The 22768-nt window shown below is 36.1% G+C and overlaps 1 protein-coding gene across 6 annotated transcripts in view; it reads right to left on the bottom strand.

The window, feature by feature from the left end:
* Nucleotides 1-22768, bottom strand: part of CBLB (Cbl proto-oncogene B) — a 130423-nt gene that overhangs the window by 10338 nt on the left and 97317 nt on the right. For 4 of the 6 annotated variants that reach the window (XM_059835478.1, XM_059835461.1, XM_059835500.1 and 1 more), the window contains 4 exons: nt 17031-17216; nt 14407-14772; nt 11730-11824; nt 4093-4236 (listed from right to left, as the gene is read on the bottom strand). In XM_059835478.1, the coding sequence (XP_059691461.1) occupies nt 4093-4236; nt 11730-11824; nt 14407-14772; nt 17031-17216 (791 nt within the window). The remainder of the gene's footprint in view (nt 1-4092; nt 4237-11729; nt 11825-14406; nt 14773-17030; nt 17217-22768) is intronic. The other 2 variants (XM_059835491.1, XM_059835471.1) reach the window with 1 other exon arrangement.

The following is a 22768-nucleotide window of genomic DNA, read 5'->3' as shown; positions in this document are numbered from 1 at the left end:
ACAAAACAACAACAAGAAAATCCAAACAGAACACCACAACACACCACTAGCAATAACAAATTCCAACTAAACTCTTAGCCAAACATTAAGAAAAAAATATACAAAAATTGAACTAGCCAAAACAGTTTTGCAGGCACCTATTCATTTCTGTGTCAAAAAGCTGACTCTCACTGATACTTCTACCACCGTTTGCTTCTTTTTTAAAATGGAAGCATATTACGCCCTCCTAATTAAACAACAGGAACAAATTAAATATGAACATCATCTAAAACAAATAGTAAAAAGTTGCCTATAATCTTGCCAGAAAAAACCTGGATATTATTTTTGCAAGATGACTGTTCAAATACTGCAGGGAAAAACATAGAACAAAAGCCTTTTCACAATATTAAATACTGTTTAAATAAATGTGCAAGAACTGGGAAATAAGTCCTGCCATTGGAACTGTGGACCCTGCATATTCAGAAAGAACCAGAGAGTTTCTTTGGAAAAAGGCCACCATGCTAAACAGTTCCAGCTTAAAAATAAAAATCCCAACCCACGATGCACCATTATTACTAAATACTGGCAAATCTGCTAAAGCTATATCCAGCTAAAATTTCAGATCTTGGGTTTTTACCGATAGTACGAACATTAATAAACCTATCAGCTTTGGCCATATGGAAAGGAGGGATGAATGAAGGTCTGGAATCATTTAAAATATATAAACAGGAAAGAGGAAGTGAAATTGTGTTTGTGGTCCCAAGAGTTATAACTAGGAGTAATGAAATCAATGTAAGAATAATTACAAGGCTTAAAAAAAAAACCAAACCAAAAAAACCTAATGGTAAGAGCTATTTTGTTATGAATTAATTTCCCCAGGGAAGTGGTAGAGGAAGTGTTGCTTCTATCTTTGAAATTAGATTGGTTCAATCTCTCAAATGCAGTGAATGCAACACTTCCTTTCACTCCTCAGCTTATACACTAAATAACTAAGAATATTTTCTACTTTAATTTGAATGTATTCTGCATTTTCAATAATCTATGCAACCACAGGCACTAAGATAACATGGCACTACTTCAGAAGTCTTCAGGTCATAATGAGCCCAGTTAAGTGATCGGTTTACAAATCATGCTGAAATACCTGTTTACATCAACAGTAAACACCAGAAAAAAGGGCAGCAAATGAGTACTAACAAGCAAGCCTTCTGTCCTTTTCTTTTCCTTTTGGAAAAAGCTTTATTAGGAAAAGATAGTGAATGTAATAACGTATCATTCTTCTAATAGTAGCCTAATTGGTAACGCTGAAATTCTTTCCCTCTGTTTCTTATTGCTGAACTTGCCCAAACCTGGGAAGAGATGATCAGCTGTAACAAACCAGACAATTAACTGATCTGCCAGAAAATAGGCTGTGAAACATTTTTTGTATTATTCTTGCAATATTTTTAGCATTGTCATACCTACTGGCAAAAGAGCAAAAAGTCTTAGAGGTAATACAAATTTGGGGGTAGGATGGAAGAATGACATGTCTCTTTAGTTTACTGAAAATTTTAAGTACTATCCAAGAACTGAGGAAGCAACACTTAGGAAAGAGATAAGAGAAGGTGACACTGGGGGACAGAACTGAAAGGTGCTAAAAATTTATGACAATTAAAAAAAAAATTAAAAAACTGTTGTTAACAGTTTTGCTACACAATACTGAAAAGTTAAGCTTTTATTGACACTCCCCTCCCCATGAGATTAAAAGAAGTGCATTAAAAGAATACAGCATCAACCAGAATCAAGATTCTTTTTGAAAGCTTTATCTCAGCTTTCACATCTAAGCAGTGACATTAGCTAAAAGGAGACATTTTAAGTATATGGAACATCATATATATTCATACACAAATATTCATTAGGATTTTTTTTTTAAACACTTAGGAGAATGGCTTGTTTCGAGTTAAAATTCTTATCAGAATATATAATAAGAAGAGTTGGTGGTTTTAATCATAGAGCAACCTGAATGGCAAACTGCAATATTTTCTCTGTAGCAAGCCCTGGATTAATGCCAAAACACCCACCACAAGCGCAAGACCAGGTACACTGGCTAAAAAATAAACTAAAAACTAGAAAAAAACATTGAAATCAGCTTTCCATCTACAGCCTCTGTTGGTAATTCTAACGGCCTGGTGAAACCCTGTACCAGCCAATTGAAAGCACTCAACCCTTTTCTCTGCAAAAGAAGGATACCGGAAAATGAGAAGTTTCTAGTTTTCCAGCTGGTTATTTTCTCAAGAATCTTTCAGGGTGCATCTAGATATTAGCATTTTCGTTCAGGTCAGGGGTATGAATTGAAACAAATCTCCACAAGTCACCCCCACTTCCAGCACTTTGGTTTACATTGCAGAGAGGTCTCGGAGCGTGCAGACTCAATTGCTCCTGGATGATGTTAACTCAAAAGATGTCCTGCAGGAGCTCATCCAATGTGCTGCAATTACTAAAGGCTACTCCAGCCACAGGACCATCTTAGGGCTAGTCTGAATCCAAAACTTCCCGAAACATACAGTGTGGATGTGGGGTCCTTGGAGTCAATTGGTCCCCTCTAGAGACCCACTCCTACTGCACCACACTACTCACTAACCTAGACATAGCCCTCAGAAGCTGCTAAACCAAGGTAATCTGCCCACATACTGCTCTCTTCTGTTGGAGACTACTTCTTGTCTAAGAAAGGTTACATCCTGTGTATGTCTTAGGCATGCAAGCAACTCAGCCTCTATTAGATAACTTTGCACGGTACAGAAAGACATTCCCATGCAGAAGCACAACACACTCCAATGAAAAATGGCATCAGTAAAAAGGATTAGGACCTTGGAATTTATTTTTTTTCTTCCCATTTTTTTGCTTGGCCAACATTGAGAGTTTTATTCATCATTGTTTTGGGTTTTTTTTTAAAAGTCTCATAGGGTAGATAGGAATTTAAGTACTCAAGACCATAAAGCTCAAACAACTGTGTAATACTCACATTTACACAGTAAATGTTGGATCAGCATTTCTAATAAAGACAGAATTTTTAACCTGCATGCAAGGAGTGATCAGACTATGACCTTTTTTCCACCGGTTCAAAATGTCTGACTAAGGAGGTCTAAAAGTTGAATTGGCTAATTTTGGGATGAGAGACATGTTGAGTTTTATTGATGGTGGGTCCTTGACATCACATTCTGACAGAAAGAGGAAAAACTGGCAATATGTCACTGCATTTTTTTAACTGCGGAAGAGTCTGAACTTTTTAGATCAATACTTGATTTTAATATCATACTTTTGACCGACAAGACCAGTAGAGACTTGGCCCTTCTTTTTGTCGAGACTTATTCTCTTAATTCCACACATTCACATTTTTTTATGAGTCAAAGATCAAGAAGTTCAGCAGGAATGACACAGCCTTCAGTTGCCATGTCCCTTGGCTCCAAATCTCCTTGCCATAATCCATTAATAATTCAGAACTGTGACAACTGGGAGATATTATTATAGAACACATTTAAAACAGAAGAGTTATATTCCATCTAAATTTATAAAAAGGTTCTTTTCCTGAGAAGCACAAATGAAATATACTGTGAAACAGGCTCAAAAAGCCAAAAAGACATAGTACACATAGGACAAAAAGAGAATAAAAGTATGTACACACAGCTGCCAATTCACATATTTCTCAGTACTGCACTGCTTCTTAAAATGAATTATATAGAATGTGAAAGTTTAAGATTTTCAAAGGTTAATCTGGGAATTTCAGTCACACAATTCTCCTAAAAATTAAAATTGCAAGAGTTGTGGGCGTTGAATCTCCTGGTCAGTTCTGAAAACCTCAACCTAAGGGAAAAAAGGATCAACTGCATAAATGGTATTCAAAAGCAAAAAATACCCGGTTCTGACACAACATAGATACAATAAAGTGAGCTTCACAGGTTTATGAGTGCAGTGGTGGTCAAATGAATCAAAGGCATAAGTAATCCAAGCTTGAAAAGATAAGACATTTTAGAAGTCAGGGAAGCTTAACCATCATTATAAATGTTGAATCTAGTTAAATTTTTGAAAAAACAGAGGTTTTGTAAATAAGTTGCCTTCAAGGCTGCTAAATGACCTTACCGAGCAAGAGGTTTTATATTATGACTATGAGGTGGTTGTGAGCTCAGTATTACAGGATGTGAAGAAGGAACTTTGTATTCATCATCATCACCTGTGTGATCCCTTGATTTATCAGAAAGAGAATTTGCTGAAGGAACAGGGCACCTAAGGAGATGAAAAAAAGATCAGTTTTGCTTCAACTGGCACATAATTTACCTCAGTCTAATACAGAAAATACTCTTCTTTAGCCTAAATATCCTTAATACACATCTACTACGTATAAGGTAACAAAAACACCATGTCAAACTAAAACTTGTAAGATTACTGGCTTTTGCGTCACTGAGAATGCATAGAGAAAAGGGCAGCTGACCTTCCAAGAGTTAAACAGCTACTTTAAGCAAGCACGACATAACAGAGAATTGCAAAGAATTAGAGTACTAAATAGGCACTTACTCGGCTTAACCCTTTTGCACTTATCAAAAGAACTAAACAAAAGTTAATTCAGGGCAAATAGTATTTAGTAGGGCTCAGTGAGGCAGTGGACATTCACCCTTTCAGTGAAGTCTTGTTCCAGCCATAACATTACCAAACTCCCAGAATTTGCCTTTATTTTAAATTATTTTTACCTCAAACAATAATTGTCTTTAATTGTCCTCCCAGACAGTGATTTGTATCATTTCTTGAAAGCAGTGGAAGCCCAGGAAAGAGGTAGACTTTACAATCTCCATTTACAGGTTACAAGTTCCATCGTGGTGAATACTGCTGTATATGAGATTTCTTTTAAAACAAAAAACTAACTCCTACTATTTGATTTTCTGTTATATGAGTATAAACAAAATGGTGGGCAAAAATGTCACTTTAGTGAGAAGTCTGGGGAAAGTAATTTTGTAAGATATTTACAAGCTCAACACATCTTTTGACCTTCATAAAATATAACTAGCTAGGTTATAGGTCTAGCAATCAACATAATCTACTCTTTTATACATAGAGCCCCCCCATTTATAGCAATTACTCCAATACATTAATATAAATAAGAAACAAAACATCTGAAATACAAAAGCTTACATTAAGGACTTACTTTAACTCTGGCTTTATCATACATGAAAACCACAAACAGAAGTTTGATTCTTAAACTAGCTGAACATGAAGAGCAATAAGTGTATAACTTTAGAAATCATCTGGATATTACATTATGTAATGAATAGCACCTTTATTCTTCGCCACAAAAAAGCCAACAGCTGGAGGACCTTGAATAAAGACGTAAAATGCATCCACAGCCGTTTTGATTTGTGGCTTGAAAGAATAGCTAATGGCCTCTGAGCTGAACTACATGTTACATTACAAGATACACCTACTTCATACATCGTTTAGGGAAGTTCTTAAGGACTATAATGAAATAGGAGAAGGGAGTGGGCATAGTTTCTCTTCCTGTGGTCTAATTAGTTTGATTTTATCACAAGGGCGAGAGCTGAAATGACAGGCCAGGCCTATCTCCTCATTTTTTCAACACAAGCAGCACCTGACTTGCACAGCACACTTCTTCATAAAGGAAAAATGTATGTCTTTCACTATTTACTGTCGATGATGCCACATGACTTCAGAACATCCAGGTACTCTGTGAACAAAAATGAATAACTAACTACCATGAGTACTAGCCAGTCACTAAATGAATAAATATAAAAACAAATAAATACATAAAGGGAGAAAAAGAAAGAACAGAGAAAGAAGGGGGCAGATGTGCTGCTTTTGTTTTAATATATCAAAGCCTAGGGCTCCCTAGATACTTGTGACTTCTCAGACACTCTTTCCTTCAATCAGGAGTACACTTCTGACTTCAGAAACAAGCTCATGAAAGACGGGAATCCAACTTCTTTTGCAAAGCCATACTAGCCAAAGACAAGGGGAAAGAAGATTTATGGCACTGAACTGCAAACTCTCTATTGCAGTTTTCAACCACCTTCTGCAGAGGGAGAAAAATTTCACACAGCAATGCAGTGTGAAATTGCTTTTTGCGTCTTGATTTCTTAGAAGACAAGAAGTTTGTGTCACTACTGTACGGCCATTTAAAGAACAGAAGGTAAAAATGTACCGGGACAATGAGAACTCTGTAGCATTCTCAGGTAGACAGTTGAAAGGGCCACAAAGAATAAATTTTCTCATTCCTGTGGACGTGCAATCATTCTTACATGGCAATCCAGCATGTTCTAGAGTTTTGGTTTTTTATATATATATATAAAAATAAAAAGTATCTATAGAAACCTGAGGTTTTTGAAAATAATCACAAAGTGAATTGCTGCCTTCTGCAGATAGCAATGTTTGAAATATTAATCTCTAGACCAGAAGTGTCCAATACTGACCAAAAACCAAATGTCTAATACTGACCAAACCAGGTTGGTAGTATTTTTTGAAGCCCTCTTCCAAGGCTATCACTGGGGAAAAACAACCAAAACCCCCTTCTCTGAAGGCCCTATCTGAAGCTGGTTACAGGAGAGACTTTGATTCCTGGAATACTGTGAATTAAATTAATTTTTTTAGGAAAACTTGCAGAGCAAACTGAGAACCTGATCAACAACCCGAACTAAGTACAGCATTATCATAGCTAGTCTTAACCAGCTTCCTGATAAAAGCAGTTATCGGACAGGAAAGCTGGAGGATTTACTTACAATTTACAACCAAATAAATCTGGTATACTCAAGAAATTCAAAAAAAGTTTTCCCCTCTTTGCCTAGTTCATGCCCCTACTTTTTTTCTTATTTACTCAGTAGACACAAGAACCTAACTTACGTTATAACAAAGCTACACCTTTATTCACAGGATACCAGTACGTATACATATGCCAAAATCAATTTCCCAACATTATTGCACTGCTGAGAAATTGTTACTGGTTTGGAGCTATTACTAAAGACATAAGTTCCAAGCCTCCTGCTTCTGAATACTGTGTAGCCTTAGACAAGTCCTTCACACAAGTAAAGTCTCTCTTTCCCTACCTTTAAAGTAAGGAAAATATTTGCCAGGTTGTAAATATTATGTCATTAATATTTGAAAGGTGTTTTTGATTTGTAAAGCAGTAGAAGAGATCGAGTACTAACATATAGCTAATATACTCTCCATTAAGGTCCTGAAATTGTCCTATACTTACATTATATTTTATTAATACTTCAGAATTCTTATTTTTAAAAAATCATTTTGCTCTTCCAATTTACTCCAGTTGTAATAGTATTTGACTCCAAACATCTTTTGCATTGTTCTGCTACATGTCTATCCCATTTTTCTCCATGGTTATTGAAATTTCTTCAAGATCAAATTGTTTTATTAAATCTCTAAGACTAACTCTATTGTTCTAAACAAAACCTCGTAGTAAGGTAAATAGACAAATATTTTACAGTTTTTTGTAACTAAACAGATGAACATTGTCATTATAAGCAATGACATGAAACACTTGGGCATCTGTTTATCAAGCTGGTGAAACTTTCTATAATTACACCTTAAAAAACTTCATTACTCTTACATCTTTAGAAGATTTGTGTACAGAGGAATACAAAACTGACCAGTACACTGTATTTATATATCCTCTAGTTCCCCTTCCTACTCCTTAAGTGGAAATACTTTAAAATTGAAAGTCAGAATTACATTCTGGTAAGTGTTGACTTTATATTTTCTGATTTGTTGGACAGAAGCCTAGATGTCAGTCTCTCTTATCCCACTGAGCACCAAGAGACAAAGACAAAACAGGAAAAGATGTGAGAAATCATTTTTGTCAAGCCACTTAACATCCAGCTTAGTTGTAAACAGAACTCCAGGGAAACCAACATCTGACACTTATTTAAGAAGTATTTCAGGGAAAGATTCCCCTTCCATTATTTACTAGTAAACTGATTCACAGAAATTAGACACGATGAACTTGCAGTCCATGTATTTCAGTCCGGGTCAGGACTGTGCTTTTGAAATTAATCCCTTTAATCTCCCCACTTACCATGCTTTGATTTGCACTGAGGAGTGCACATCTTGAATACTTGTCAGATTAAACTAAAATGCATGATACATTCCAGGTGTGCCGATTGCTAAAGACTGTTGAAGATGTTCATAGGACAAGACTATAGCTAGTTGAACTGCTGCCCTATAACATGTACAGTACAGACATCAGATCCTTACTATCAGCTCTTCCGTCCTACGCACAGTAGTACTTGCTAGTGCAGACAAAAGCTTTAATCTTGTAAGGCCTCAAGCAAACTGTGTTTCAGCAAAATAAGCGTTAACTTCTATGGACCACATGATCAAGTCAACACTTGTCAAAAGCCTTTGAGTGTGCCCTACGCTTAAAACCAAAGTGTATACAAAGCAGTTCACCTTCATTCATAGAGGATGCAATTTTCTATTTGTCACAGGGTAAGCCTGCAACGCAACGAGAATTACCACAGAACAGATGATGCATCCAGATTCACTGGCCTGTCAAGCTATGAGCTAAGGGCATGTTGTGTCCTCCAGAGCATCGCCTCTCAGATGTCTAGAACCTGCACATCAGCAGTGCTCCTTCTAATGCTGCTGGAGAAGCAACTAGATATTCCTAATCTATTTATAGAATATAAAAGGTACTTGGAATTGGATGTCTTACTACAGACTCAAAAACAGACGCTGTCTCACAGAAAACATCATGGCGGTGTAAAGCATTTTTGAGACAAAGAGGCCGATTTTCTATTGATGTAGCAAAATGGGACCTACTCACAGGAATAAAACAAACACTATTTAACTGGAAAATTTCTAAGTTTGGGGGAAGAACGGTTCTGTATCTTCGACATAAAACTTTATTATTTATTTTTTCAAGAATAAAATAGCAATTTGATCAAAGCTGCTAAAAATAATCTGACATAAATACAGCAGTCCAATAAAAGAATAACGGGTTTAACATGTAGGGTCAGCAACATAGTGGCTGAGTGGAAAATAAAAATCAGATGCTTGGTTAACATGAGTCCAACAATTCATTATTAAAGTATGGTTAAAAATAATCAATTTAGTAAAATGAAAATAAATTGGCACTGTTTCCAGAAACAAGACACTAGTGCTTTTCTATTAATGTAATTTAGTAAAGAAAAAAGAAGAAAGTCTTATTTGTCATGTCTTATTCAGTGAAAACTGATCAAACAAGTTAAGTAGGGGTATTTTAGAATTGTGACGTTTCAACTAAGGGTCATTTCCCCTCCTCATTATGTAGACTAAGACATTTCATTCATGGTCGACGTATCCTTCAGTCAAACCTTTGAAATTACAGACTTATGATAATAACTAGAAAAAATAAAATGCCTTGCAGCTGTATAAAACAAACTAGCTCTCAAGGCACACCTCTGCAGAGATCAGAAAGTAGAAAAAAAATTAGAAACTTGCACCAGATTGATAGCAGTTGTGGAAAGCAAGAGAATTTTGGATCAAGTACAGTTCAACATATTTATAAGAGCTTAGTGCAATCAATTTAACAGGAGGAAAAATGTGCTGTAAAAATATTCTCTCCGACATTTCAAATTAAATCATGCTAAATATTATTTACATTATCTTTTTGAAAGCAATTGTTGTGGTTGGTGGAAATATTAAACTTACTAAACTTGCTATTTTTGAAGATTTTTGAGGTCCGTCCATAACCCCCCCCTCCATTTTTCCACCTACATATTGCCACACACTGTTTTCTAGTGTAACAAAAACTTAATTTGAAATCAATTTAAAATAGACACATAGTCTTTCAAGAAACAACAGACAATATCAATTGTTAACACCCATTCCACATGACATTTTAGTAGTTGTTAATTAGATAATTTGAACTTCCCCCCTAGATTATATATTGATATTTTTACATTTTAAAAATCAAATTTTAAAACATGCTGTATATTTTTTAAAAGGCTTAAGTACAAAACCAAACCAGACATGAAAGTTAATTTCTTCCTGAAAAGTTTATGGAGTTTGGTTTTAGCAAATGAAGATTTTCTTTTAGCTGGAATACGCCAGTTTTCTATTCAGAAGACTTCAGTTAATGAAGATATTTCTCTTGACCAAGGTAAATTCACACATTCTAGTTTTGGATTGGTTTGGCACGGATGTTGTGCCTGTCCACATTGCTACGATATCTTGTGGAATTTCCAGTGAACACTGTATGGTGTATGTATACATTGTACTTTGATTCTAAGCTACGTTTGCAAAAGTCGGAGTAAAAAATGGGATTTTCATGAAGCAGAATGTTTTGTTATTTTAACACTATGAAAAATAAAAATAAGAATCTTCCCCTCTTCAGAATTCAGTTTGCTTTGGAATATGGAAGTATTTAGTTTGTTTATCAGAGTTATTGCTTTCTCTTTCTGACTGACAGGGTGCGGAACATCCTGGGGTTGCATTGTATCATGGAAGGAGTAATCAATCCAAGGAGATCAATCTATAGAGGGGCTTCATTACATGAGGTATCCAAATGGTACTGCTGTCATACCCTACCTCAATCAGGTTACATCACAACATTCAATTAGAAAAATATCTGGATAATGTTTTAAAATTTGCTTCTGAACTGAAAGTAAACACGGAGAGCTTCAGCTCAGCAATTATTCCACCTGAACACATGCTTCTGAATGAAAAAGTCAATGCTCCACTGCACCTTTATTCTAGCGCTTAGGAAGAGAAAAACCAGCATATTAATGAAATGCTGAAATATATTTGTCTTTTATGTTACCACTAACTGAACAACAATGGAAAGAGTGCTGAAGGTTATGGCCAAATTAGACGCTAATAAGAAAATTCTCAGTATTAATATGTACTGACTGCCCAATTATTTTATTTCACAGCAAGAATCACAACGAGTACATTGTAAAGAAACTCCAGGATAACATAAAACTTTGCGATATGCTCTGATTTCATTACAAAACCACCAAAAAAAAAAAAAAAAAATCAACAAACTACTTTGTAGCACTTCCAAGCTTTCTACTTTAAATATCTCTTGCTCTGTAGAAAATCCTGTGTGATTCAGAGTCCGAAGATACTTGCTATGCACAGCAACATCTTGGTACCAAATAAACAGCCATGTTACCGGAAGACTAAGAGTAGTCTGCAACTTGAAATGACAAAATTTCCCAGATCATATTCTGGAACTCAGGGATGCTGACTCAATTTCAAATGGATATAAAATGTTTTTGTTTGGTTGGTTTTTAGCCACAACATAGAAAAGATACTGGTGTGAACCCTGGATCAAGCTCCATGTGTAGAAAGCCCAGAAAGCATGACTAGATTAGGGGTAGAACACACACAAATCATGCTCTTTACCCTTCGTATTTTCCCTAGAATCTCTCGTCTCCTGTGATAAATAGCTCTGATCACACTTCTTCTGTAGTAGTAGTAGCAAAACCAGTGTCTGCTACCACTGCCAAATGTCTGTGAGCAAGATCTGCCACAATTTATTCTCTCTTCCTACAAAAATGTAGTATGTTCAATTAACATTAGAACTGCTCCCACTTAACCAATACAATTTCAGTTTCCTTTGTAAAGCCACATTAAAGTTCATGGACAACGTAACACCAAGTTATGTTAGTTCATTTTATTTCTCTCTTTTTCCGATTTTTCTTTTAGCACCAGAGAATCAGTGCTATTATCTAACATTAATTAACACATTTCTTTTTCAAATAAAGTTGACTTACTTTATACTAGGGATGATGGAGGCAGCAGGAAGAGGGGGTGAAAGCCGTGGAGGGACATCATATTCTTCATTTATCAGATGACCATTTGAAAAGACCTAAAAATTGCACAAGTGTTACAATGGGTGTCTCCTCCCGTTTATCATCATGGATGTTCATCAACTAGGTATGACAAAATAGACCTTGACAAGATTATGGGTAAAGGCTCTCCTAGGAGTTCACACTACAGAGCTGTTATCTGAAGTGACTCTTTCATACCTGTTTCAGCTCACCTCATTTGGGAGCTGTAAAACACTTTAACTTAAAACTTCACCAAAAGAGGAAGCTCCACATCACGGTTACTAGATGGACTACTCAGTTACAGCTCAACTGCTTGGGGGAAAAAAATCAAGATTTTGAGATTGCAAACCAATCGATGCAAGAGGGATAAGTACAGTGGGAAAACAACAGGTACAGCATGCTAAACATATTAATGTTTTTTAAAAGTCTGTGATACAATGCCTGCCAGAATCTACCTCCTAACCCACAGGACTGTCTTGCTGATTCTTGGCTTCTACCAATAGCAAAAAGATTATATTACAATTGATATGTGAATCAGGGATGAAAATTCATTAAATGTTTCCCTTGTGAATGTGCATACAGCCTGAAACAATAATTCAGAGTTCTCAGTTGCTCCATTTAAGCAAATGGCTTAGATCTATAACCTGAAGATGACAGTTCAAACAGCATTTGGTTAAAGAAATACATATGTAACTTCTCCAGACTACAGCGGCACTTCTATACTGAGTGGTTATTCTGATTTGAGAAGTATTCATTCCATCAGCTTCAATACTGCACCAGACCACAACTGGAATGCTATATGAAGATATAAACCCAGTATCCTTTTAAAATGACAGGAAAAGCTATAGCATTTTAAACAACAGCCTAGTTGTAAGAAAAATTTTGGTGTTTTGCCTCAATGCTGATAAAATGACATTCTAATTATATATAACATCATGGACTTCTTAAGCACCTTTCATTTATATATGTCCATGTTCTTTACCAATGCTAACTGAATTTCAGTAACGTACTTTCAAAATAACCAAAACATCCATATTAAAAAAAAGTTAAAATGGAGACAGAAAGGTTAAATAGCTTGTGACGCTGGGAAAAGCAAACAGAGAGAAAAATTGATGATTTCTAACTACTATGACTTAACCACAAATCCATCCTTCCTAGCACAAACTATGTTGTCTTCAAGAAAAAAAAAGAGCAGCAGCTTTGGGTTAATAACCCGCTCTATGAATAAATTACTGAGCTGCTTTGATAAAACTGATTAGACCGGAACTAGGAATTTTTTCTTAGGCCATCACCACTTGATCTCTTTTCAAACCTAAGCCTCCCCAACTGTACATAGTCTTGCAAGTTGTCTGAAGCTGCCTAAAGCCAGAACTACTCCCTCTACACTGTCCTCCCCAGATAGCTTCAATTAACATATAGAAAGACTCCTTTAATTTTTTTGATAGAAGAAACACCATAGTTATAGACATACATACTATTCACTGCAACCAAGGACAGGAAAACATACTTCTCCTGGGGGTGACAAGCAGAAGCCCCCTAACCAAACCAAGCTAGACAATCAGTGAAACGGTTGCAAGTGACAGCTCTGAACACCCTCAGCACTGAAAATGGATTATTGGACATTACACTGGACATTTGTCCAAGAGAAGTCAAAAGCTGCTATGGACAAATTACAACAGTGTACAACTCCAGCAGCTGGAGTTCTGATTTAAGTACAAAGGAGGAAAAATTCAGTTAAAGATATCTGTATCACTGTAAACAATTGACAAAGAAAAGGGGAGTTGCAATGCTAATTATCCTGAACGAGGTTTAGAGTATTGATGATAATACCAAATCAAACAATGCAATACTGGGGTTGTGCCACTGAGCACTTTCAAGGATGCTGCCCATATAGCCAGTGGTAATAAATGACTCTACATTTAGCTTGGCTTTGGATGTGTTTGTTTCCTCTTTCTTAGGGTCAAGGCAGGTTAGATCTTTTCCGTTAGAGTACACTGAACATCATGACTAATTTAATGCTCTTTTGAAAATAATGTTTTACTGATGAACAACACAACTGACCTTAGAACATTTAGCTTTTTCTGTTAATGCACACAATATATCTGACAATTTAAGTATATTTGTATATATCATCTGTACATATTACATACATTACAGATTGAAGAGGTTACCAAGTCCTCACCTCACCTATGACAGCGGTAACTGGAACATCTACTATTCCATCAGCAAATGCATACACAATTTTGGCATAAGACATTTCCAAAGTGGACCTCAGATGCTATATAACTATACGACAGCATACAGTGCTATATTATTATCATGCATGAACTGCATGGATAATTTGCTAAAAATAATATAGCAAATCTAGAATTTTCTCTCGAAGCTATTTTTTGAAGGTTTCATGTTAAAATTGTAACTTAGACCCTCATGTACTGTTGCTTTACAAATTACAGTTTTTAACAAACCATTTATTTATGACCTGCTTATTATTAAGTGCCAACAGGAAAGATTCAAAACAGCAGATCAACACTGACCAATATAAACAGGACTTTAGCCAATGCAAGACAATGCTGCAGTAGAGTATCAAATTAGGATTCAACACATTCAGCTCATTTCATACCTTGGCACCTTCTGCAGGCAGCTCATGACGTCTGTGTTTCCTCATAAATCCTGGATCAGAACTTATGCGGTTGTGCCTTCCATTTATGTTTGAAATTGCAGTCAGTCCTGGTTTGGGAGAAGCATCACTCCCCATTCGACATCCTACTAACTGACTTGTCCCAAACACATCTCTGGGACACCAGCCTTCAAGGGGCATCGGCTGATCTCTGGAAGGCACGCTTTCTGGATGATGCAGGTGTCTGCTTATCCTGTTGTCTGGTGGAATTGGAGGGGGTCTCTCCGGTGGGGGTGGTGGAGGATCACGCAAGGGAGGTGGTGGTGCTGGCAAAGGTTTGTCTTGTTTCCTCACCATACAAGGAGAAGACTAAATAACACAGTAAGTTAAAAAAAAATAAGGTTACGTACAGGCATGCTTCTTTCTCTCATGATCAAGTATGGCTTTACCATTTCTAACTGAGATATTTTCCAGGCATCACAAGAGTACTTGCCAGTACGTTAAATGTTAGTCTTTGCATTCTGCAAACAACCTGGCCTCTCTTCAGAAAGCATGCCCCCATTTCTGCTGTTGCATGAGTAACCCAAGGAAGGAGGTGGATGGGAGAAAACTGTCTGAGGCAGATTTATTTGATCCATAACTTTTTTTCAGAATCCTTTGCCTAGATCCTTTGAATCACGTATTTAGCTGCTGAAATGAATTCCAAGGAATGTTTGGAAAAAGCTGAAAACCAAGTTAACAGAAGAAAAAATCCAAACCCTTATAATACAGGTAGCTGCATATCTTCTAAGAGCACAAATCTGATAAAAACAAAACATTAGGAGTGAATTACTAACAACATTTTACAAAGCAACACTCGGGCCAGGTCTTTACAAAATGGTTTTCTCTTACCACCAGTTACTGTAAGAAATACAAGGAAGATGATTCCCCTTGGAAGGTGTAATTTTCATGGGCTCTGGTAAGCCTGCATATTATTACCTCTTGAAGAGATGGAGGCCACAAAAGTTTGAAAGTAAGAATAGTATTTGCTCTCACTTCACAGGTTAGGCCACCATTATTCTTTAAGCAGCACTTCAACACGTTACTTAGATTGAAAATAAAGTTGTTATATGTGCAGGTCTATTCATATAAATAGGACAGTATATTAAATAAAGAAGTGTTTAATTCAGCTGCTACTTAAAGATAGTTGTTCTCACTGTCAAGGCAGGAACATAATGGCTAGGTCCAAATTTTTTGTTATAGCTTATAGTTATAATTCTAGGTTTCCATTGCAGAAAAAGACAAAGAGTTTTTTGACTGAAGTAGTAGTCTTGGCAGAACTAAATTATCACTTTGCCTCTTTTTTTAAAAAAATATGAAATTTTTTAAAGTATGAAATTATTCCTTGTTGTTCCCATCTTATTTCCCTTTCACCCCCCAGAATTTTTTTTTCATTAAAAGTTTCAAGGAAAAAAACAGCATTTTCAAAATAATGTCACTGAAAAATTTAAAGCAATATTAATGGAATTTCTGATTTTCTGGTTTTTTATACAACATGAATTTTGTAAAAATACACTATTGTACAATTAATTTTTAATGGATGTGCCAAATGCTTAGCGTATATCCTCAATGTGTTATAAATTGCCTTCTAAAATATAAAAAGTGATGAAAGAAGCTTAAAGAAACTATTCAAACTTCTATTTTTTCCTCTAAATTATAAACTGCTAGAATCTTAAAAAGAGATTGATTTTCAAGCTTGAAGTAAAAACCTGACAAAATAAATAGGGTATTTCATACTAGATTATTATGAGCAGACAGGTTTCAAGTCATGTTTTGAACCTGAATTTGAATTAATCATCTAAAAATCAAAATTTAAATCTAATTCCCCCTCTCTATACAGCAATCACAACAAAATGATCAACTCATAATAGAAAGCAACAAACATAGTATTTGTTCTCATTCATGCTTATCCACTCAAAAAATCATTAACTCTTCAGTATCATTCGTTTCACAGAACACAGCATACAATTTATTAGCTATAGAGTCATTATTATTTCCCTCGAAACTCGAGTCCTAATATATGCTAGCTAAGGTTTTGAAAGGAGGGTATCTGCACGTATTTTTCTTGTAAGGATACTGTGGAAATTGAGCATAAATCATCATCAGAGCACAACATATAATTTAAGTGAGATGATGACTTTAAAATCTATTTTCAGGAAACTTTAATTTCTATTTCTTTTCATGAATCAGGGTTAATTACAGAATTGATCCATTACAGCAATGTCTTTAAAACTCTGACCATAACCGAGTGCAATATAATCACCAAACAAACAGAGGTCACATCTGACCAACGCGTGTAGCTGTGAACATCTGACTATGTAAGGTATTATGCAAAGGGACAGGCACTCGCCAAAGTCAACTAAGGGAGATAAGAGATATAATCAATGTGGATCTAATCTAAAGTTTTTCTAAGCTACAAGGAATTAAAGTTCTTTTGGACAGAGCAAACTCCTGAAAAAGAAAATACACGTAGAAAAATTCATAATAGTCTTATCTTCCAAAACAAAAAACCAAGCTCACCTTGAAAACAACCACATACAATTTCTCAATATTCTCATATAAAGAAATCATGGTTCAATAAGACTTACCTTTGGTGATCCCGTTGGGCTGGCACATGGTGACCGCGCTACTCCCTTCTGAATAAGATCCAGACGAGGAGGTACAGGTGGAAGACTAAGATGTGGGATTTGCAGGGGGTCTGGAAGTGGTTTTCTTCTTTGTGCAAGTGGGGAAGATCCCGGGGAAGTCACTGGTGAATTCTGCCTCTCATTGCACTTAAAGACAGAAAAAAAATATTACTAGTATTTTACCTGATGACCAAGTATACAACTTCCATTCCATGACTAAAACATTTGATACTTGTCAGGTACTTGCTAATAGTCATTTATCATAATGGACACCCTGCTATTCTTAATTAATAGACAGTATAGGTGCTCAGCTTATGGTTACTGAAAAAGAAGTCAACAAGTCATTCTACCTCAAAACTAAGTTCCATGTTAATTTGTGATGAAAATAAAAGAATATATCTTCCAGTAATTTGTTTAAAAAACAAGCAATCATTTCCATACAAAAGAAAACAACCAGAAACATAGATAGAGATTCTACTGTAGTACTGCTACTCTCGAAGACCATTGTATTCATAGAGAATACGCCATCTAAAATTCTATGCATGACTTTTTAAAGCCGGATGCCTATGATATTGTCTGTTAACTACAGCCCATTTTCAAATCATGCTTTCACAAAAAATGGAACGTATGTGTCTTCTGAGAACTTACGAATCAAAACAATCAAGGAAGCCAGTAGGCAAAGCAGTTATTTCTTTCCTCATTTATTTGCTGATCTACAAAAATCATTTTAGGACAATTCAGTTTATCATTTTAGCAAATATTAAACTAATGACACACAGACACTTAACATCCCCTAAAGTGACAAATGATGATTTTTTTTTTTTCCCTTGACTTGTCCTTTCAAATTCATCAGAACCAAAGATTTCCATCCTCAATACAGGCTCCACCCATTTTTGCAACTAGTTCCTGAGCCTCACGTGGCTGAGTTTTAACAAACACAGTTTAGTTGTTCACATAAATCAGTTGAAGTTACTTCTGTGAACCCACCATATTTGTATCAGTGTACTGTAAGCAAACTTGGATGTTTATGCTGTTCTGTGCCTTCCCTGACAATAGACACAAGTAGCTGGAAGACATTGACACCAAGCATCAGCCTCAGGCCACTTGTGCACTGAGGCATCCTAGTATTCTTGCTATGTAACTTGCCTATAGAGGCTAGCAATCTGCCATCTTTTCAAGGCAAGCATATAAAATCGTTCATAAAAATGCACCTATCTCTAAGCTAAATCACTTTGATTAAAACCTTTCCCCTCTTTTCATAAGCTTTTTCTCACCAATGCTATACATCCCATAGTGATGACAGGGATGGGACTAGGAAGTTCTTTAACACGGTAAGTAAGTAAAAAACATTGCCTTTCTTTACATATAGTGACTATGTTAAAGAATCTGAAAACTTCATGAATTCAAAAGGAGATCCAGGAAAAGAATCTAGTATACTGACTCCTTACCCTATGCACTACAGCTTAGTTTAATATTCTATCCTACGCAATTGGGATTGCTACCAGATTTCCTTCAGAAATAGGAGCTACCACAGCATAATATTACAAGAAAAAATGAGACAGAGGAGTGAGGAGGTGTCGAAGAGCTAGAAGGCTGAGGTTCAGTTCCACTGCCAGAATGATTTTTTTGGTGATACGTAGGGTCTTACCACTTGGTCTACATGTGTAAGCTCAGTGTCACAACTATACATTCAATTTCAAGAGATTGAGCAACTCAAGATTCGCACTCTTCATGGCTACCAGAAGTTTCCTAGTTCTCCTTTCTGTAAAGAAGTGGCCACAATGTTCATATTAAATGGCTTGAATAGAGTCCTTTAATTGTCTTTGTTTCCTTTAATCAGTGAATGTCCCTGACCTTCACTGGAAGCCCATGAAGATAAAGACATGAATGATTGTGAGGTGCTTAGCCTCCCTGAACATTATGGGAAGTTGAATAAATTAAGCTAGATATGTATCTTGCAAGCATGCCTGAGCAACCATAATTGTAAAATTACTATTAACTGAATGTCAATTCATTTTCCTTAACAGAAAGCATCTACCAGTTAAATAGCATAATAAACACTATCATTTAATAGCACTAGTTTTCAAAGTTTAGTTGTAACTCCATGAAGGATTCCTAAAAGCCAAGAGCCACGTAATATATATTCAATGCTGTGGCTTCAGCATCAGACAGACAATGAATCTATTTCCCAAATTATTTGAAATAGAACCAAATAAGGAGGTCTCTCACCTCCAAAAAGATACAGTTATTTAAAATAAATGAAAGTGTTGTAGTAAGTCTCTACATTTTAGGTGTTGCACAACATACTGTGTCTCAGTCAGCAGGGAATTGCTCCAGAAGATCTAAGAAACAATCCTATATACATAGTAAGAGTTGGAAACAAAGAATAAGACAACTAGGGAATACTGAAAACAGAGTACTGGACAGGAAATATTTGTTTGGAATTTAAGATGTTCTAACGGTCGTACCATCACATTAATTAACTCAACTTCCTGAGAGGGTAACCTGACAGTCTCGAATGTCATATGTCCTAAGTGTGTCGTTATGTGAATCCACAGCTAAATGAACACTGTAGTGACAGCATTTTAAGAATATCCATCACTGTTTCTCTGTGACACCTTCTCTTATACAGTTCTACTCTACAGAATCACTAGGCAAAATGATACGCTCTTCCCTAAGTGAGCCCACTGGTCTCATCCATGTGAGAGTTCTTTTCTCCTCCCGTAACAACAGTCCAGCTCCAGCAGAGACAGAAATCGTGGAAATATTCACATTTAAAACCCACTGGGGACCAATGTTATTTTCAGATTTATGGAAACAAATGGCTGAAAGACACACCTAATATGTAGTAGGCAATAACAAAAACTAGAACAATATGAAAATTTAGTTAAAAATTCAAGATTCTTAGAACCTGACATGGTTTTAATCCTGTTGAAACAGGAGATTAATTTATGTGATAAACATCTGGTTCCATATATATTTGGTATTTAGCTATCTCTACCCACCATATTCCATGAATGGTAAATCACAACTGCCAAAACGAAATGGAAATTTTTCCAAGTCTTAAGTGTGTGAAAGGACTTCAATTTAAGCTTACATCAATGCCTTGTTTCAGAATAGCAAAATAATCTTTCAGTCCCCTGAACTACTACTGCCTACAGCCACAATACTATCACAGCATGCTGCGGCCCCAGAGATTTCAAAAACAGAACTGAGGATGGCCAACAGGTTAAAGAATAACTTAAGAGACACAAGGGAAAATAAAGAAAAAAAGGAAAATAGCTGATAGCAAAAGCAGTTTCTCTCCCCTACAAGGAAGCTTAATCCATGTCACTGCTTGGTGCTGAAGTAAGGGAGAATGCTTTGTTGGGAGAAACTAAAGATTATGATTCCTTGTTCAGATCTACCGAAACTAAAAATAAACCAAACCAACCAAAATATTCCACAGCAATAAACAGGTTTTCTTCAGCATTCAGTATCAGATTTCCATCATATTCCCATTCTAAAACCCCCCATATTTTTCCCATCCACCCCCATCCAACCTGTCTAGATGCATCGTTTGATGTTTGTTGACAGCTCGGCCAACAAGACGGCTGCCCTTCGTGTGGATGCCAGGGCATTAACAGATGTACCGAATACCTACTCTCTTTGGCAGACACCCTAAGGTTGAAGAGATTTAAAATTTTTCTGTTTGTCACCTACTAGAGACTTCTGTGTATTTTCTATTCACTGGAAATAAAGCAGCAATGAGAGCATCACAGTGACAAAAAGATAAAACAAGTAAGTGATTAAGACACAAACTAATACAAATGAACTGGCAGTGACAGAAGACAGACCTTCAAGTGCACAAAGGGGCTCTGCTGCAACACACACAGACCTATGCAATAAAGATGTAATTAAGGAAAAGAACACAGACTCCTTTGTAACAACATGGACCTCATCTGGTTGGCATGACTGCTGCCAAGCTGTGACTTACTTCGCAATTGTACTGCAGAGCGGACCACGCTTGTGTTATTTAATCAGATATACTTATTACTGGGATATACTGGTATCAGTGGTTGCGAATTCAAGAATAAGGCTGCTTCTGACATTGATTACAGTTTCTAACGAAGGTTTTTCTGATGGAAATACTAGCAGTTGGGCTATTGAATCGAGAGGTCTAGCTTCAAACGCCTTTCTGCCGGACAGGCACAGATGAAAATCACACTCAACACAAATCCTAACAAGTGACTGACTGAGGAATATTATCCCGATTGTTAATGTCCTGCTGGAGCAAGCTCATTAATTTATAAATTGCCTAACGAGACATCTAAGAAGGTCCAAGCAGACCTACATCAGAAGTGGACTTTTAATATCCAAGTAATCCCCAGAAGTTTCTTTATTTATAATCAGGTAAGAGTAACTCAAATATTTGTTATTTCTTGTTAGCATAAATTGTGACCTAGACAGATTAGCATAATCTGGACTTAAAAATTTGTATGAGGATATAAAGTTACATCACTTAACACTGATGGCTGTAAGCATTTTTTACATAGGCAGGTTTGTTCTTTATTTGAGCTTTCCTTTGCTGACCCAAGAAAATGCATGTGAAGGAGAGAGAGGGTGTTAAGGCTGTGAGAGTCAGCACCACCGCTGCCCAAGGGAATCAGTAAAATACATTTTAACTAAGGGAGGCACACTGCCTCCCAGCATTTACGCCTCTTTTGAATACTAATAACTAAGCAGTTAAGGACTCTCTTGTTGTGTGGCATGACTTTAATAAATTCCCACAAGCCAGGTGTACCATCAAGAAGGAAGTGACATGTATGTCTGCATTAAGAATGTACAGCTGAAGGGAATACCTGGATATGTATGTGAAGACTTTTTTTTACATGTTCCTGTACTTTATACGATGACATTAAAAACAGGATTACTACATAATACATGCCTTTTTTCATTACCAGAAAAAACTCAATTTAATAATATGGAAATGAGAGGGAGGAGTCAAAAGCATAGCCTCCTCCCATATTTTGAGGACCAAGGTCTTTTGTCATGATTTGTTAAGTTGGACCTAACTCATCTACGGGAAAAAGCCTAATCATGACAAACAGTGGCTTTCAGCTTTGACAATTTCCTATAACTCTTTTAAAGTAACAGTGTGAATCAAAGTCAGGTTTTGGTGCATTCAGACAGCTAGAAATTAATTCCAGAGAAGATGGTAACTCCCCAGACAAGGTAACTTCATCTAGTTTCAGAGGAAAGCATTTTTAGAGAAGATTAATTCGCTTTAAGCTATTGAAAAACCTCATAGTTTCCTATACTGCTAGGGCCTTCCTCTATGTTTTCATGTAATACTATTTGGATCAAAAAATTATCTTAGCACTTATGAATTAAAAATTATTTGCTCTTAACAAGAATACCTGCACTATGCATTTTCCTTATTTTCTTTCTCTTTTTAAAAGAAGTGTATCAAGTTATGTCTTGTACAAGGTAAAGTGACAGATAGCTCTTAATTCATTGGGACAATGGAATATTAAACATTATGGAATAATAAATATAGTCTAGTGGAGACTCAAATGCCCTCTCTTTAAAGCTGAAAAAAGCCATTCTCAATATTTACCTGAGCCTCTAATCTCCACATTTTTTTTAATGTGCATTTCATAACGTCGTGCTTGGGTAGCACAAATGATACAGAGCTCAGAAAAGGAACACTTCAGACT

This window comes from Gavia stellata, chromosome 1 (genome assembly GCF_030936135.1).
Source record: "Gavia stellata isolate bGavSte3 chromosome 1, bGavSte3.hap2, whole genome shotgun sequence".
In the NCBI taxonomy this organism is placed as follows: domain Eukaryota; kingdom Metazoa; phylum Chordata; class Aves; order Gaviiformes; family Gaviidae; genus Gavia; species Gavia stellata.
This window is presented reverse-complemented; position numbering and strand designations above follow the sequence as displayed.